We start from the raw sequence: 20,016 nt of genomic DNA on the forward strand, positions 1-20,016 counted from the left end.
AATACAGACCAGTGGAGATGGTCAAAACGTGAAATCACGTGTTAAGAACACTTTCTAACAACTTACATGGATGTACTAGCCATGTGGACTATGGCTTTATCTTGTTGCAAACACATTTCTTTCATGTTCATCCACTAAGACTCAAGTTGTGACCTCAAATAATTTTATAGAATTGTATTATAATGTTAAAAATTTGTTGTGACACTTCACTACTCTCTTCTAAAAATAATATTCAACGATCCTGTTCAAAACCACAATATTGAAATTCTTTAGCACTGTGCAGTTTAGTTTTACATGCAGTTTTTGTGTGTATAGCTGTCCAATAGCAGCATTTTTTCCTAGTTAAAAATCCATTCAAGTGAAAGTGAGCTCCATTAAACATCAAGCATTCTTCCATAAAATTTTTGTTTGTCAAAATCATGTCCGTGAAGTTTGTGAACAATCACAATTCTGTAAGCAAGGAAGTTAACTCACAGTTTAGAAATTCAATATGCACTGTAGTGAGTAGCAAGACATGCCTAAGGTCGGAACTAGCCACGTAGTGCTGTGGTGAGGACTGAGGAACCGAAGCTCTAACACTGTCAATATTCTGTGGAGGTTGCACTGTATAAGCACGACTTTTTCTTCATAACTGATCCAATTATGTGAAAAGAGTTGACCCAATGAAATAATGTCTTGCGATCAGGTTTAAAAGCATTACATCGTGTTATAAATAGATGTCGGATAGTGATAACGGATTCATTACATTTGAAATACTGTTCAATAATAAACACGTAATATATATTCTTGAAATACCGATATAATCAAGAGTGACAGTCATCTGTGCATATCTGTCATATGTATTTAATGAGTAGGTATTATTTAAACTTATTGTTTAAACTTAAAATCCTCAGTTTCATTGTTAATCAATGTGATTGAAATATGAGCGAAACTGCTTCATAATTGTTAGCTTTAGAAATGTCCCTACAGCTGGAGTTAAATATTTCTTGGGCGTGCTTTTGTACTGAAATATTTCCTCCAACAGGTTCTGAGACCCAATGTGCTCACTCGAGTCAGTGAGTATGTACCTGAGATTGTGGCCTATATTGAGAAGATCATAGCCAATGGCTTGGCCTACGAGTCTAATGGGTCCGTGTACTTTGATGTGAAGACATTCGATGCAAGATCCAATCATTACTATGCCAAGCTTGTTCCTGAAGCTTATGGAGACCAAGCCACTCTTCAGACAGGAGAAGGTTTGTTATCTTAGGGTAGATGGAGTAGTTGTATTGTCTTTGCCAAAATTTTGAAAGCCTATTGAAAGTGCTGAATAGATGAAATGTAAGAAATCTAAATGGGTGAGTTAATTAATTCCGTCACGAGGGTGATTTCTGTTACATCTACCTAAAACTGAACTGTCAAGGTATACAAGGCAATCAAATAATTGCTCTTAGAAAATGTTTTACTTGTATGAAAAAGGTGGTGTGATGGCTCAGGTGTCTAAATAAATATATACTTCTCAAAGTAATTTTGGATTCTGTTGTTCATGCTCGAAGAAAATACACAAAATCTCTGTTAAATTGGGCCCCTTAACATTATAAATAAAAATTCTATGTGTTATTTACTTATTTTTTTATTTATAAACAAAAACGTGTCTGTATTTGAAAAGAAATGCTGTTAACCCTTTGAGTGCAAAGCACTTTTGACGGGGTGGTGCTGTCAATTCAATTCAATTCAATTCAATAATATCTTTATTCACACATTCATCAAGAATGGTTACAGAGTCAACACATGCAGTAAAAATTGATGTCATCAAGAAGTAGGTAAACTAGTTTAAAACTATTATAAATGCAAAGAGAAAATATCTTTAAAATTTGATATTAACTAACATTTCTGTAAAATAAAATATATATGAGGAGAAAATATATGAATGCATATACATACACATACATGTCTTAAATAATAGCATTAACAGAATTAAAAAACTCATTCAAACTATAAATTGTAGAGTTTATCAACAGGCTGTGCAGTCTTTTCTTTAGAGTTTTAGAGTCACATGTTTTGAAGTTTTCTGGAAGCATGTTAAAGAGTCTTACACCGCTATAGGAAGGCTTCTTGGTGTAAAGGGTTGTTCTATGCGCTGGAAGGGATATATCATTTGCCCGTCTTGTTGTGTAGCTGTTGACGTCACCAACCCTTGGTAATCTTTCTCTTGAGGCGTGGGTGATTACCTCGATGATGTATATGGACACTACTGTGAGTATCTCAAAAGTCAGTGCCAAGCATTTATGACAGATCACTTCTTTCAGTGCCAAGCACTCTTTTGGTGTTTGTGTAATGTTCTGCCAAATAATTCACAACTTTTATAAACTAAACATGATGTGATGATTTTTCGTTTATTGTGCGGTAGAAAGTAGGATATGACTTTTAATATTTATTTGAATGATAAAACATATCAATATTAAAAAAAAAAAATAATAATAATACAAAGTTAAATTTTTTAACAAACTTAAAATGTTCTATGTTTGAAATACGAGAATTGTATTGTTATGATCTTTATTTATTATGTATGCATTTTGTTTATTGTTCCTGATGTACATAGGAACAAACATACCAAATTTCAAAAAACTAAGTATCTGCATAACTGACTTATATGTGTAGTGTTCCAAAAAATAATTCACAACTTTTTCAAAAACAAACATACTGTCATTTTTTTTTGTTTTATTGTGATGCGGAGGGGGGAATTGGACATTACATAATATTTATTTGGTAAAATCTGTTAAACTTTTGGCACTTTTCGGAAATACTCATGGGCCCGTAATACTTTTCGGGTCTTCACTCAAAGGGTTAACACCAACAAAAAACAAAAATAGTAAGTAAAAATTTACTAATATATTTAATAAATTATGGACAGTACAGAAGTTGTATTGCCAAAATAAATTAATTGTCTAGTAAAACCGTATTAGTAAACACCACATCTGTGTCAAAACTTGTTGGGGTAGGTTAAAATTGTAACATATATTTTCAGACACCAAATTATATTGTAATGGTAGGATGTAAAAAACGTAAAAGATGAGTGAGAAAAAGGGGGAAATCGTATTTGCTTTCAAAACAAAATAAAAATATATTGAATTTTTAAGTGTGAAATGGTTTTAATTTTTAGTTTTCCTTGAGTTAACTGATGTATAACCTAATACCTTTATTCTTTACTGTGTCCCTCTTAACTATATAAGATATAATACACAAAGTCATATGAGTAGTAATGTAAATTCTCTAAACAATTCAAGCACAACCTAGAATCATCATGACTCTGAAATATAGACAGCCCAGTCCCATGAAGGTATTCCACCTAGTCAAAACAATTGTGTTGAAGTCAAAATTTGTGAACTTGACTTACCTTGGAATCCTAGGTTATACTCAGTTTATGCACAAGTGGAAGATAGTAGTTTATACAGTAGGTTCACCTGCCATTCCAGAGACTGCAATACATGATAGTCACATTATACGTCATTACGCTGTATTTGTTACCTTACATGTAAACTGATTTAGGAAATCATGACTAATTGTATGGAACTTAAGAACTTTCATAGATGGATGATAGATGACCACTTGAGCTGTGTAGATTACTCGGCCATCCATATTTCCACATGGAGTGGTTGGATAAATTAAAGGGAGATAGTATTATGAGCTCCTGTGTCCCTCCCATAATTTTTTTCCTGTACTATAATTGTTGTTCTTTTTCTTATTTATTTTGTGTTCTATAATTTAAAAAGTGCTCTCACCTTATAACGGTATTTGCTTTACAGTCACAGTTCAATCTCCGTAAGCTACCTGCAAAACATGATTCATTAACTTAGATTCACCCATCAAAATCAAGTTGTTAAAATTGAGCATCATCGGATGATCAGATGAAAACATACATCATGTATTATATCATGTGTAGAATTTCGCATTATGAAACTGTACAAAGGACGTAACCAGCAAGGGGATTCAAGGGTTCCGGGCACCCCCAAATGTTCAATTACTTTTTAGTAAACGATTATTATTATTTAAAAATCAGTACTACTGACATATACTGCTGAAAGATCGTTCTCAACTAAGAAATGGGTCAAGAACGTTTAAAGAAACAAAATGAGGCTAAAATTGTCTACTACGGGAAAATATTAGTTGTGTGGACCTCCAAAAATTTTCCTGGCTATGTTCTTGAACTGTACTTTAGTTTTCTTAAGGAATAAACGTATACATAATGATACTAATAAATAAAACTGCACTTTAAACAATTTAGAGTAAATACATTTTGAAATAATCACCAAATAAGGTAAATATTTACCAGTATTTTGCGATCTAAGAGTGTGTGTTTGTGTCACAGGTGATTTGGGAGCTGGCGATGGTGAGAAAAAGTCGCCCACAGACTTTGCCCTGTGGAAGAAGTCAAAGCGAGGAGAACCGTGGTGGGAGTCTCCGTGGGGAAAAGGCCGGCCTGGCTGGCATATCGAGTGCTCAGCCATGGCTTCAGCCATCTGTGGGCAGTCGTTAGACATACACACAGGGGGTGTCGACCTCAAATTTCCCCACCACGACAATGAGTTGGCACAGGCTGAGGTAATTTTTTTTTTACTTTCTCCCTTATACTCCTCCAGTATTAGAAAAAGAGGCACTTAAGGATTATATCAACCACACAATCTTTTTCTATGTTTTCAGTGGGAACCCTAAAAACACAAATATTAAACAAGAATGAGTACTGTCTTGTATTGTATTGTTGTGTCAGCAAGTGATGATTTATCTTATCTCAATAGCCAAAGATCAGTCGGACAACTCAAGGCAATTGGCTTTTCAGCAGTTTCAATCAAATCAGTCGAAATATTCTTTCCTCATATAGTAAAATGTACAGAATAGTGTCATACATTTATTATCAAACAATTAAATAAAAATATAAAATATAACTATGTTAACAGTCAACGCCATTTAAAATTCTACTTATTACCGTGTTTCAGTAAAAACATTGGTTTTAAAATCCATAACTCGTAAAAAATATAAATGAAATACTTTAAAAAAAAACTCATTTACAGAATAAAGGAAATTATTAAGTAATTTTTGCTTTTTTAATTTCATTTTTATTTTAATGTTTTATTTCCTGTGTAATTTTTCTAAAAGATGTATCCAATAGATGTATGCATCTATAGACATATGTAAATGCTTATAGGGGCTTATACCATATGATATATGTGATTGAATAAATAAAAAAAACAAGCACATAATTAAGATCACATAAACTAACCATTTTTTAAAGTGTTGTGTAAATAACAGAAGAAATTTTAAATTTTAAATAACCATTGGGTCATTCCAACTCAAATGTTTGCCAAAAAGAACCTAGGATTTGGCAGTATTAATGTGTTCTAATTAATATTTACCTGTATATAGTAATGGATTAATCTCTTATGATTGTTTTATTCTAAATTTTATAAAATTGGTTTTATTCTCTATTGAAAAGTAAACCTTTTGAGAAAAAATTAACCAATCTGGGATAGGTTTAAAAAACAAGATATTTCTTCAAGTGACTTTACTGAAACTAATAAGTTAGCATCAGCAATGTACAAAAACATTATACGATTTATGGAAACATTCTGTGGCAGACCTTTACAGAGGAACAATAATAGTCTCAAAATGAAACCCTGAGGAACACCATATTTAACAATTTTTAATGAAGAAGCGATCTGATTTAGTTGATGACCAATTTCAACATATTGCTTCCTATTTTTTAAATGGAGCTAGAAAATGTTTTTACTGTGACTAGTTTAGTGCTGCATATGTATCAGCCTTATCCTTGCATTAATCTATAATGGCTGTATCTTCCTATCTCACGCAGGACAAATATGTTGTCAGAGAAAAGAAATTATCTATGTGTTGGCTCCTAAACTACTCCTTTAATTGTTTTAAAATAAAAGTTTTTTTTTAATATGCGGATATAAATTAAATCTTAATCTGTAAAATTACTTTTAAACATAAGAAAAATTTATTTATTAACTCTCAATAATCTATATGCATGTGTTATATTGACAGGCATACTTTGACAATGATCAGTGGGTGAGGTACTTCCTCCACTCTGGACACCTGACGATTCAAGGGTGCAAGATGTCCAAGTCCCTCAAAAACTTTGTGTCCATCGCAGACGCACTAAAACGTCACACCTCCAGGCAATTGAGGTTAGTTTCAGAAAAATACATAATTAACTTTGCCTCCATCAGTCACATTATAATACAAGTAAAAATATCCTATGTACAAACAGCTCTGTAATGGTTTGAATATTAATATACTTCATAGTGATAATTTCCAAAATTTCTCTGAAGACGTGGTTTTTAATCTTTAAAGATTTTGCGCTTCTCATTTCCTTCACTAACAACTTTTATGTAAAAACTTGTTTTCTTTTGTCTTGTGTCTTTTAAATTCAAAATGAATGTAATACATTTTACTAATCTTAATTGTTTTAAGAGTATATTTAAATAGGTTTAGCCTACAAATGAACCTATTTCTAATTTTTTATAATAATTACTATAACCACTATAGCACATACAAATATAGATTAACTTTTTTATACCATTATATACACATTATAGGATATATAAATATATAATACATGTTATAACTAAATAAATAAGGTGTAAAAAATAAAAACTACATAAAATGTTTTATTACAAATTTTATAAATAACAACGTTAAAAGCAAACATATTTTGTGCATTCTTTGTCAATAAAGAAGTGTGAAAAGGAAGGGGTATCAATAAAAATAGAGAGCCTACTTAAAGTAGTTGTCATTCCCTTACGAACTTTCATATTCTGATATTTCTGCTTTCAAGGCATCTCTTATGCCTTCAAAATGAAGTTCCTGGTCAGTCATCATGAAAATGTCAATACATTATTTTTTTTTAATGGAACCAGAATGATACTCTGTCAGAGATAAGATTCTGCACTGTTTATATGGTAAAGAGCAATAGAGAATTTTCAGTAATAAAAGTCTATAATTTGCAGTTGTCTAGCACTACTGTACAGGAAAGGGAATCGAGCATTTTAATTTTGTTAACTTTTATGCAGTTAAATATGAGCAGGATGAAGATATGGTGCTGTCCAGTAGAATTGGACAGGAGAGTTGTTTGGAAATCTTCATAAAAAAATATTTAAAAAAAAACCAAAGGATTAATAATTATGTTACCATACAGTCTCAACCCCATATATTAGGGACTGTTTTTAAATGTGTCTAAATAATGACAGATGATCCAAAGTTTACTCTATTTCTTGTTTTATAATTATGATTTAAATCTACTAACATTTTTGAACACCTAGTCCTTTTTATCTGTTACCATGTCTAAGTTTATACTTGTTGAATATAACTATATTGTTTTCTTTCCAGGTTAGCATTTTTGTTGCATTCATGGAAAGATAACTTGGACTACAGTGACAACACCATGGAACAAGCTATTAACTACGAGAAGATGTTAAATGTAAGTGTCTTTCCTAAGTTAATAATTTTGGAGAAGTGTATAAAACTACCATCAACTGTGGTGTAATACACCTTTAGGCAGACGGATAAACCTCAGTAGGTTCAGGGCCTAAATAATACTCAATGTTTGCTGTCTTTAGACAGTAACACTAGTTGCTGTCAGATTAGAAAATAAGGTCAAACAAAATTAAGACGATGTTTTCTCATGTGATTCTTAATAGAATCAAATCTGGTAGGATCTGATTCGTGCTAATCACACTCAAGTCATGATACTCTCTGAAGAAGTAATGAATAATAAGTTTGAACTTTATTAAACTGAATTTCAGAGACTGAGAAAATATTACGAGGTTGCTTAATAAAGCTACTTCATTATATACCTTATTTCTTGATCTCATTCTTTTTTTTAATCTGAATAATCATTGAAAATAGAGCCTGCCGTTTGTTAATGCAATTTCCTAGTCGATTTTCATAACTAGAAATACTTTTCATAAATAAATCATAAAACTCTACATAACAGAATATGATACGAGGTGTGTTCAAAAAGTAGCGCGAATTTTGTGTATTTTAAAAAATTATTTATTTATTCGTGAATATCTATTTTGTCCCCTTTAAAGTAATCCCCCTTGGATATTATACACTTGTGCCAACGTTTCAATGTTTTATCCAATCTTCGAAGCACTTCAAAAAATCATTTTTTTGTATCTTGTTCAGCTCCTCCTTCGATGCTGTCTCTATCTCGTCAATCATGGCGTAGCGTTGTCCTTTCATGGGCCTCTTCAGTTTCGGGAACAAGAAAAAGTCACAGGGGGCCAGATCTGGGGAATACAGTGGCCGCGGTATCATTAGTGTGTTGTTTTTGGCCAAGAAGTCGCGTATAAGCAGCGATGTGTGAGCAGGGGTGTTATCGTGGTGCAAAAGCCAATTTTTGTTTTTCCTACAAATTCGGGCGTTTCTGGCGGATTGCTTCGCGCAAATTGTGCATAACTTGCAGGTAATATTCCTTATTCACCGTTCTACCTTGTGGCAAGAAGTCATGATGCACCACGCCCCTGCTATCAAAGAAAACTGTAAGCAAAACTTTCACATTCGACCGAACTTGGCGTGCTTTTTTTCGGTCTTGGTTCGTGCGGCAGCTTCCATTGAGATGATTGAGCTTTGGTTTCCACGTCATAACCATAAAACCACAGATTCGTCACCAGTTATGGACCCTCTGGAGCACATTCGGGTCGTCGCAGACAGATTCTAACATCTCATTAGCAATGTTCATGCGATGCTGTTTTTGATCGAAATTTGAGCAATTTTGGTAGGAATTTTACGGCGACCCGTCTCATGCCCAAATTATCGATTAAAATCAAATGGCACGAGCCAATCGATATGCCTAGGTCCTCTGCAATTTCTCTAACGGTGATTCGACGATTGGCCAATACCATTTTCTTCACTTCATCAATTTTTTCGTCTGTTGTTGAAGTGCTCGGGCGTCCGGCACGCTCTTCGTCGGTCACATCTTCTCGGCCTTCTGAAAACATTTTGTACCACCGATAAACGTTGCTTTTGTCCAAAGTAGCTTCTCCGTATGCCACAGTCAACATTCGGAATGCATCCGCGCACTTAATTTCGTTTTTCACACAAAATTTGATACAGGTTCTTTGTTCCATTTTTTTGAATAGATAAAAATCGAAGACAAACCAAAACACTTGCAAGCAAAGCAGCTGTCAACAATTAACTGAACATTCAAAATGGGCAAAATTGTCAACATAAGTGAGAGACATATGTACCAACATAACACCACAAAAAAAAAAATCGAAATTCGAATATACGTAACCCGCGAAAATTCAAAATTCGCGATACTTTTTGAACACACCTCGTACTTTACATATCTATGGTATTTACATATCAGTTGTCTGTTTGAAGGAGTTTTTCCTATCAGTGAAGGATGTGACAAGACATGTTACTGGAGAGACACGGTTGGACAGCTTCCACAAGTGGGGTACCCGGGAGATGGAGTTGCAGGCCAAGTTCTCCCAGACCAAGGAAGCTGTGCACATCACACTCTGCGGTAAGTACTTGTACTTAGGCTAAAATCTGATTTTGCTACATTAGCAAAGACAATCCCACTAATATTATAAGTGTGAAAATTTGAATGTTTGGATATTTGGATGTTTCGAGGTTTGTCCTCGAATCACACTGAAACTGCTATACGGATTGTGCTGAAATTTGGAACAGGTGTAGCTTTTGGTCTTAAATAATTAACATTTAGAGTGCTTTTTACCACCCATAACACATTCATTTCACCAAATAAAGTCGAATTCAAATTGAAAAATTAGTTTGTTTACATTTGAATGTTATGATAAGAACAAAACGTATTTTGACATCTGTTGACAGCTATAGTTCGACAAACTTTCTGAAACATCTCTTTACATTTGATTTTTATCAATAATAAGTAAACAGTGCTTGATCGGTAGTGTAATGCAGATAGTAAATAAAACATTAATATATAAATTTTACTCCAGATTGCGCCAGTGACGAATTAAAATCATCTAATGCATTAAATACTGTTATAAAACTAACCTTAATGAACAAAGTTATGAATGAAAGTTATGAATGTTTTCATACATTATATGAATGTGGGCTTCCTTGACATTATGATATTACATTTTAACAATGGCTTACGGAAAAACAGAGAAATGAATACTTACATACCTTAACGATTCATTCTTTCCCTTGCTACAGTCCAAAAAACAAGTGTAACGCAAAACTTTAATAACGATTATTTTGGAATGTTGCATAACCTTACTAAGGATTTCCCCCTTATACCGGAAGTACATAAGAAGTAGGTAGGACTTCCCCCTAGGTCGTAATAGGCTTTTCAGTCCTAGCAAACTCAACTATGCCAACACAATTTTGACCAAAATAGATTTCCGAGAACTATATAATCGAACGTATATAGTATTTTAATCGAGGCAATATGGCAAGCTAACCTGTAACATAGTAGGTAAGTGAATTTAAACGGTCTTAAGTAGGCACTTTTTAACCGAAGTAGGCATCTCGGTCCTATAATATAAAAATATAATAATAACAATATATAATATATAATAATAAAAAAATAAGTATATATATTTTTTCTTCGTCAGAACAACAAGGCAAACTCTACTATGGTACTGGAAATATCTTAGACCTGAAATATATGACAAGGACTGGAAATATACGCTTTTTGATCGAAGTAAGTTTCCGAGACCTGTGTGATCTGAGATTTGTGTTTTCTTGATCGGGATGACAAGGCAGATTCAGCTGTGACGTTATGTATATAATTAATTAGAACCAGAAATGCTCCTTTACGTGCCAAACATGATATAAACATTAAGTTAAACTCTGATGCTATTTACCTTGAACTTAAATAATATCTACCTGATGTATGCCTACTTACGTTTTAAAATGTTTGTAGGACTCCCATCATATTACATCATAATTGCTTTTTATAAGTACTTCGGTTCTAAAAATTGCGTGCGAAGCCGCGGGTAACAGCTAGTGAATACATAAAAAAGGCTCAGAGAAACTTATGCAACAGTTTTTTGTTTTGTTTTTTGAGACCAATAATGTTGATATTGTATCTCCAATTATTAATATTTTGTGTACTTATGACAAAATGTATTTTAAAAATTTCTCAAATTTTCTAAATATATTATTTTTTCCATCCAACCTTTACAATCCGCATAAATAAACATAAATCAGTACGGTATAGGGAAACATTTTAAGTGAAGTAATTTTTTTTCAACACTTATCCTGGTAAAAAGGTTTTGAAAAAATTCCTAGAAAAAATATAGTTTTGGATTTTAAGAAAGTAATTTGAATAATTATGTTGTAAAGTTCATTTGAAATTGGTAGAAATTAATTCCTTGTGTATTATATCTTCTTCAAGAGACTTGTTACAGTTTGAAACAAAAATTTAGTTTCTCAAAGAATGTAAGTCTATTTGTATACTTGTTAGCCTGTATTCAAACAAAGAACGCACCAATTTGCAATAGCAGTATTTGATGTATTCTCTTTTACTCTAATTGGTACTGTACGATTTACAGACAATATAGAAACACAGCCGGCACTGGATAGTATCCAAGACTCTATCACTGCCTGCTATATTTAGTGTATTCTCTGTCATTCTAATTGATACCGTACGATATACAGACAATATAGAGACACGGCCGGCACTGGATAGTATCCAAGACTCTATCACTGCCTGCTATATTTAGTGTATTCTCTATCATTCTAATTGATACCGTACGATATACAGACAATATAGAGACACGGCCGGCACTGGATAGTATCCGAGACTGTATCACTGCCTGCAACGTGTATCTACGTGGTGGCGACCCTGACTGCTTGCTGCTGCGGGACATTGCCGCTTACATTACCCGCATAATGCGAGTGTTCGGAGCCATCCACACTTCCGAGGATATTGGCTTCCCTATCTCTTCTGCTAGTGCTGGAAACGCTAATGTAAGTCTTACAGCTCAAGTGTGTCTTGATATGCTTTGAAATAACTTAGTTACTGTTTACACGACTATGATTGTTACCTACGTTTTAGGCAACATAACTACCAGGAAATAATCTGTCTTATACTAATTTCAGTTTTACTCCTGGGTCGAGATTGAGTACTTTACATTTTATACAATGAGTAATAAATAAGCAATAACAAAATCGGTTACTCAAAATTTGTAATAAATTAACACGTTCGCTGCGGGCCACTGTCCGGACAGTGCCGATACGCACAATGCATTGCTTATTCGTTTCGCTTGTCACGTGCTGCAATCTTGCAGGAATTGTCGGAAACTTTTCAAGCTTGTTCTAGATAAAGTATGCTTACTTTCTGATACGTCAGTTTGTCCTGGAAATGCGGACCTACTGTCCCGACCTAATTTCTTTTCCCTTGTGTTATTGTTTTCGTGAGTAGACATATCAGCAGCTAGGCTTGTTTACAAATTGGATAGGTTATTACTACTAAATTAAAAGTAAGGTAATCTTTTACCGGTATTGCGATTTTATCTATATGTGTGGTGTCAATATTTTTCTTGTACATAGTATACACATATTTTGCTTTTTTGTATACAGTATGTAGGCTATTGTCTCCTTAGTAAATTCATTCAAACGATACTTTTATTTCTTTTACTGTGCGGACAGCACGCGGCGGCGATCTGCACCGTGGGCTCTGTGGGTGTTTTACGCTATGTGCGGGACTACTGTCCGGACAGTAGCGTTGTCTAGCAACGGAACCTGATGCATATCAAAGTCGATTGAAGTATTCTTGGTACTTTTGGACATCACACAACACATTTGGTTAGTTATAGTTCAATTTTATATAGCCCATCATATGTTAACATAAATGATGCCATGCCAAAAATGCGGGCCACTGTCCGGACAGTCCCGATGATTACGAACGCATAAGAACGTAATATAATCGAATATAATTATTTTATAGCGCATCAAACCAAAATAACGCCAATTCAACGAAAATCGCAAGTTTGAATTTTGCCGCATATCGGGTACATCATTGGCCGCTCTTGCCGCAGCGAACGTGTTAAACAATTAGATTTTTATATGGTTAAATAATACCTGAAATTGAAAACTTTACCTGCCCAGACCTAATTTAAGTTAAATCACTTTACATCTGATTTTTTTCAACTTAGAGTAGTGCTAATAAAAAGATACTGTCACACAGTAAATATTTTCCGATCAAACTTTTTTTATTTACTTCCTTAACATTTCCTAATACTGTAGATTAACTGAATTAGGTATCATTTAAAAATGTGTTCTGTACTGGTCTGATTTATATATTTATTCAATTACAACATTTCCTTACAAATTTAGGTTTTCCCAAGTCCAGTGGACTTGTCGGCTAAACCGATGATTTCCAAAAACTTTTACATGAATTGCTTTACAGTAATATACATACCATGCATTATGGTTTGGTTGACTGTTTTTGCTCCTATAGCACTATTTCCAGTGCTAATAATATTGATTGTGTATTTGGCAGGTGGAGGAGCTGGTGATGCCGTACCTGACAATAATGGCTGACTTCAGAGACAGTGTGCGGGGTCTGGCTCGTTCACTCAAGGCAACGGATATACTGGCAGAATGTGACAAGCTGCGTGATGATGTGCTGCCAAACATGGGCGTGCGGCTGGAAGACCATGAGGGTGAGTCACCGTTCAATTTATATTTCTTTATTAATGAAAATGACATATTGAACATAATTACCAAACACCAAAGTCGTATATTCAACCATTAATTTTAAATTAGTAAAATAACAGTCACAATAATAAAATGTTTATCGTAAGTAATTTTACAGTAAATTAATAAAGAATAAGAATTTTATTTGCAGAAAACCGATCAGTCAGATATTGGCACCTAAGGGGTTAATAATGTCATTATAACACCATCAATTTAATACTGGTTATATAAAGTGTGAGCATAACTTATAATCTAAACAATTTAGGGGTAGATTCCTGATTTTTTTTCCCATTTTATGTTTTGATATTCCTGATACTAATCTGAATTCCCAGACGATTCGTTTTTAAAATATCTGGATTTTAGAGTGCAAGTTTTGCAAATTTTAGTAGAATAAAAATTATTTGTTTAAATATTATTGCTAGCTGAAATTAAAATGGATCTCATTATAACTGATGTTTGTAAAAGTTCTGTTGTAAAATTGGTTGTCACATTAGTTGGGTTTTCTCACCAGAAAATGATAATGGTTGCAGGTCGTGCAACAGCTGTCAAGCTGGTGGACAAGGACACACTGCTGCGTGAGAGAGAGGCCAAGAAGAAGGCGGAAGCTGAGAAGATCCTGGAGAAGGAGAGAAAGCGAAAGGAGATGGAAGCAGCTCAAGCTCTGCGGGAAGCTCAGAAAAGGGTACCGCCACAGGAAATGTTCAAGTCCGAGACTGAAAAGTATTCTCTATTTGATGATAAGGTAAAGTAACTAAACATTTATAATTGGGGTAAGTGTTTCATAATTGGGGTGGTGTACATCCAAATTAATTCTAAATATTCATAAATCTTGGGTAACCAGTCAATTTTTAATATCTACAATGATTATTAAACTAAATTAATATCAATTTATGTGTATCAAAACTGATAACTGATACCAATTTATCTCAGTTTATACTTCATCAGTCCCAAGTATCCAAATCTTTGTCAATTCTAAATATCCAAATTGATTTTTTATACACAATTGACAGTAAGATTTCTGATAATTATATGTAAGTATACTTATTTGTATACTCATTACAAATAAGTATACACGATATGTTTTGAGGATTAAAATTTACCCTCTTCCTCATGTGTAAAAAATGCCCTAAATAGGCACAGGTTGGGGTGGCCACCCAACCGAGAATAATCCAAGAATCTTTTGTAGAACCGGGAAAATCTCAAACACAATTCAGCTTTCTGTTTCTAAGAACATGAAATAAAAAATAATTGGAGTACTCCTTGAATTAGGATCTCAAAATATTGTATTTTACATGACATGGTCCGTGAAACATATGTTTGCAAGCCTCATATGACGCCGGTTGCATCCACTAATATAGTGGAGTTTATCTTGGTTAGTTCTACCTCAGTGTTTCGGCACAGTAACACGTAAATTTCCAATGGACAATGTAAAAGTCGGGCAAACGATCGTCTTGGGCCTCAACCAAATGTTAGAAGGTACCATTTTCTAACATTTCAGTTGCCGCCTCGCATTCAAAACTCAATTACCAGACTGAATTTCAATTGGTGTCATTCATCAATTGTTTTAAATGGATTTTAAAAAAATTGAAGAAAAGTGAGTGTAGACCGTTCAATTAGAGGAATAAGTGCAAATGTACGGAGTGCCAACTAAAACTAGTGTGGGTGACAATCAATTTCAATCTTTTCGTGAAAGAGAAATTTCAGTATAAATTTTATGAAAAACTTAAGTTGTATGCAAACCTTCAGTGCTGGTCTATACTGAGTGAGCCCCCTACTATTCTCACCACGCTTCTGTACTGTAAGGCATCTGCTGCAGTCAACAAGCAAATTACTCCTTAGTTTCTGGACTATAAACCCGGCAAAATATAAATACATATATAAATGTGTATGTGTGAGTATGTAAGTATAATGGACAAGAATAGTAGGTTAAAAGTTATCTGTAGCCAGAACTTAACACTTTTACAACACTTTCTTGTGCAAGTCAAAGTCAAACTCAAAATTTCTTTATTCAAAATTTGTACACATACAGTTACATACACATACAAACATCGAATGGTGTCAGCTATAACATACATAACATAACATTACCTTACTTACCTTAATTACCTTATTTTAACAGTGTATTTCACAACCACCTATCAATTTAAAAAAAATCTCATCAAAAGAATACAAAGATTTACTTATAAGATATTGTTTTACTGTTTTTTTTAAAGTAAAAAACTATCAATTTTTAAAATATGTTCTGGTAAGCTATTATAAAACTTAATACCTGCTACTTCTGGTTTTTTTGAGGTAATTTTTAGATTTATATGTGGTGCTGCAAGCTGATTACGATTCCTAGTTAAATAATTGTGCGAAGCCCCCAATTTTGGTAATGTGTCATTTACTTTTTTTACTACAAGTACCGTTTCCAATATATAAAGTCCGTAAATTGTTAGAATGCCTAGATTCGAAAATAAATGTCTTGCCTTAGATTCTTGTTAAGCATAATCCGTATGGCTTTTTTCTGTAATATCAAAATTTTTTGCAAGTTTTTATCACTTGTTGCTCCATAAAGCACAACGCCAAAGGAAATGTGGGACTGTATATGAGAATAATAAACCATTTTCAAGGTATAAAGTTCACAGTATTTTGAGAGAGTATATAAAACAAATAACCCCGAGGATATTTGTTTTAAAAGTCACCTGTCCAATAACCCCCCCTTAATTTGACAGATATTTGAGGATATTTGTTTGTGGTGTCACCCTTTGATAAGTCACCTGTCAAAGGCTTCTCATCAAAATTCAGTTAATTATTTTAAGTTCTCTTTATTATTGTGCTATTTTCTGATTTGTATGATGTGTTTTTATTCTACAGTTCTTATTTTGAAATAGAAATAATGTTCATACAACTTCTCAACAGGGCATTCCAACTCATGATAGAGAGGGGAAGGAACTCAGCAAAGGGCAGATAAAGAAGTTGCAGAAGCTTTGGCAAGCACAAGAGAAGAAGTTTCTGGAGTTCCAGAGTGCCTGCAACAACCACGTCGCCACGTAATGCCAGCTGGGCCCTTGTAACAATGAAGGCCTTTCAGTATTGATTTGTTATTTATTTATTGATCTACTGATCTAAAAACCATTGGGACGGATTAAAAGAACTGCTTTTTATAAACTTAATATTTTTATGAACTTAAGAATGCCGTTCAGTTCACTACTTAAAACGGGCATATAAAAAGTAGTCTAGTCTTTTGTACTTGAGGAAACATTTGACATTTTAACTAATAATTCATGTTACTGTGTATCTCTATTTATTTTGTTCTGTTATTATTGTAAAACTTTAGTTAGGTTTAAGGATGTTGCGTCCAAGGCAATTATTTTGTTGCAGTTGTGAGATGAATAAGATTGCAACAGTAACATAAAATTAAATGTAAGGGGAAATTGGCTTGTTATGTAATTTGACTCATAAATTACTAGTGTTGTAAAACTCAAAAGAATCGATTATGTTTCCGAACATTAAATGTATTTTGTTACTGTTTTATACGTGGAAGTAGGCCATAAAGCAATACAAACTGTTATTTTCTTTATATCTGGGGAGTTTTTACGACTAATTAATTGTTGATGTTATTATTAAACTATTTTTTTATACTATTATGATATATTGTACTATCAGTACACCAAGGTGGTTCCGGGTGATTCCTTTTGCTTCCACATGTGAAATCTGTACCATAACAATTTAAGATTTATCTTATGCTTGTTTTCCTTATAACATAAAGAGTTTAAATAGGATTAAAAGGTTGGGCAAACAATGTTGCTGTGGTTTAGTGTTGCATGAAAGGTTTAGGCCAAAGATGAAAGATTCATATTCTGGTCTACTGCTATACTACAAATAATTTTGTCAAATCATTCTATGAGATCAGAGACTATACAATAAAATAAATCTTGATTTTGTCTGGCAATATTAGTTGTAAATATATAATTTTTTTATTGATTTTTACAATTGAATGTTCCTACGCACATTCAACATCCCAATAGTGTTAATTCTATTTTAGCTGTGTCTGTTTTCAGTTTGAATATAAAAGTTTGTATATTTGGTTCTTTTTTAATATTTTTCTGTGATCGAAAAGATTACAACATAGGAAAATATTTATGTTGTGTATTCAATAAATTATTGAGAGTTGTAATTCTTCAAAATGAATGGCCACCAGATTTGTCCATAACAAAGCAAACATAAATTATAACAAATATTTATCAGTGATAAATATTATTGTTGCCAAATACTGTATGGTGGTAAATTTTGAATAGTGTAATTACTTGTAACTAGTATTTATGAAGTCCCACTCATTTTTAATTCTAAGTTTTGACATGCAGGGTTTTTTGTGATTCATTGAATATTTACTTCCATACCTATTTATGACTGTAAATCTAATCTTGCTTTATTTATTATTGAATTATTTGTTTTAAAATTAAGTTACTGTTAATGTATAAAATATATACTTTTTAAAAATGCTTACGAGTTCTTTTATGAACCACATTTATCCCTGTGATTATTAGAATTAAAATGTAACCAAAATCAAACAGAATTTTTGAGATGTATGCAGAGCAGAAATCTGAGAGGCAAATCTATATAAGTTATAAATACAGTATGTTGCATTTAGTGTACAAATTACATTACCACAATGGGGATTTAAAGCAATAAAAACTCTCATTTTAAAAGGTCTGTAAAAGACAAAACCATCAGTATGCTTGATTTTTCTGATGATCCTATCGGAAAAATAATAATTTTGCAATATGTAACAAATAATAGGTTTGCAGGACCATAATGGATTGTGGTTAAAAATTAGATTACCGACTTTAAATTTTTAATAGGGCAAATTTAACCTGCTCCAGGAGACAAAAAGAAATTTTATCTACGTATGTTATATACAAATGATAAGATTAAAAAAAAATCATTTTTAATTTATATTGGTAGTTATTAACACGTTTTCTCTTTGACAGTTGGCTGACATAATAAAGCTGCAAATAAATTCTGTTTGTTTCCATTTACAGTTTTACAAATAGTTTTCATTCAAGGAAGGTGAATTATGTTTTTTATTTTTTTTTTGTGTGAAACACTCCATGAACTATATTTTTATTCCCATAATTCGTGATCTCCTGGGAAATCCAGTGATATGGCAACCACATCATGACATTTGATAAACCATAACAGAGATGGCATGAGCAGATCAGAGATATGACTTACCATATCATTTACAGTAAGAGAGTGTAATTTAACATCCGTGTGGGCGTTTCCGCCTATCTTAATTAATGATTCTACTCAAACGATCCAAGAAATAAACTGTGTAATGACACACACAAACTGGACTCAGTTTGATTTCCAAAATCCCATATATCCAAGCAATAGTGCATTAAATGTTTAATATGGTGGGGAGCCGTCATCTGATATGAGTGTTTAATTAGAGGAGGGAACCTAACCTTTGAGAAATGTTTAATGAATTAAACAAAATATCTTCTAATTTTAATTTCTCACATTGCTTAGTTTAGTGTGTTTATTTTCCGTTAATTGTAAATAATTCCATGTGATCTTTTTAGACTCATAATTAAAATTGTATAAATTGCAGACCTTTACGGTGAAATCTCAATGGACGTAAAAAAAAAATGCATTGATTTAAACAGATAATATTACAGGACAAGGCACTGGGTTTTAACAGGTTTAAGTTAACACTAATTTTATTAGTATACAGATTTTAGAGTTGATAATTATACAAAAACAATTCTAACTTAAAAATTACATTTAAGAATCTAAACTATTGTATTATGACCTGATGAGCGGATCTTCAGGCTGAACCGAGCGCAATTATCTCATGGGGTTTTGTATTAGTTTTATGGTTGGTTGTATGGAAGCAACTTAAAAGTATTCTATTCCTAAAATTTATTTATGAACTTTTAAATTGAAAATTTAATTGAGGGTAATTGTAGCAAAAGTATATCTTTGTCATAAGACTTATTACGCTTAATTTTTAAATTTTGGGTGAGCCTGACTTTTTCTCTCCCACATTACGCCACTGAGTGAAAGTATGGTTTTTATAATCCACGTTAATAACTCTTGATGGAACTTTTCGAAATTACATGTACATTCAGCAGTGGAAATGACTCATATATCACAGATACTATTTTGCAAACTACATTAAAGTCTATCAGTCACAATGAAGGTATTATAATTTAATATATAATTAGGTATCTGGGAACTACAGTTGTGAAGAGCAGCTTGTGAGGTTGATTAATGGCGGCGAATCTCCGTCACAGGTGTACGATACACAAAAGGCATACAATTTCCGTGTACCAT

The 20,016-nt window shown here is 32.9% G+C and overlaps 1 protein-coding gene across 4 annotated transcripts in view; it reads left to right on the top strand.

Moving 5' to 3' along the window:
• Positions 1 to 18,179, top strand: part of LOC124357771 (cysteine--tRNA ligase, cytoplasmic) — a 33,733-nt gene extending 15,554 nt beyond the window's left edge. For all 4 annotated transcript variants that reach the window (XM_046809809.1, XM_046809812.1, XM_046809810.1 and 1 more), the window contains 9 exons: positions 1,025 to 1,235; positions 4,349 to 4,581; positions 6,040 to 6,182; positions 7,384 to 7,474; positions 9,385 to 9,529; positions 11,759 to 11,964; positions 13,499 to 13,661; positions 14,226 to 14,437; positions 16,597 to 18,179. In XM_046809809.1, coding sequence (XP_046665765.1) covers positions 1,025 to 1,235; positions 4,349 to 4,581; positions 6,040 to 6,182; positions 7,384 to 7,474; positions 9,385 to 9,529; positions 11,759 to 11,964; positions 13,499 to 13,661; positions 14,226 to 14,437; positions 16,597 to 16,731 — 1,539 coding nt within the window. In that variant the 3' untranslated portion in view covers positions 16,732 to 18,179. The remainder of the gene's footprint in view (positions 1 to 1,024; positions 1,236 to 4,348; positions 4,582 to 6,039; positions 6,183 to 7,383; positions 7,475 to 9,384; positions 9,530 to 11,758; positions 11,965 to 13,498; positions 13,662 to 14,225; positions 14,438 to 16,596) is intronic.
• Positions 18,180 to 20,016: the final 1,837 nt, after the last annotated feature.

This window comes from Homalodisca vitripennis, chromosome 3 (assembly GCF_021130785.1).
Source record: "Homalodisca vitripennis isolate AUS2020 chromosome 3, UT_GWSS_2.1, whole genome shotgun sequence".
Taxonomy (NCBI): Eukaryota; Metazoa; Arthropoda; class Insecta; order Hemiptera; family Cicadellidae; genus Homalodisca; species Homalodisca vitripennis.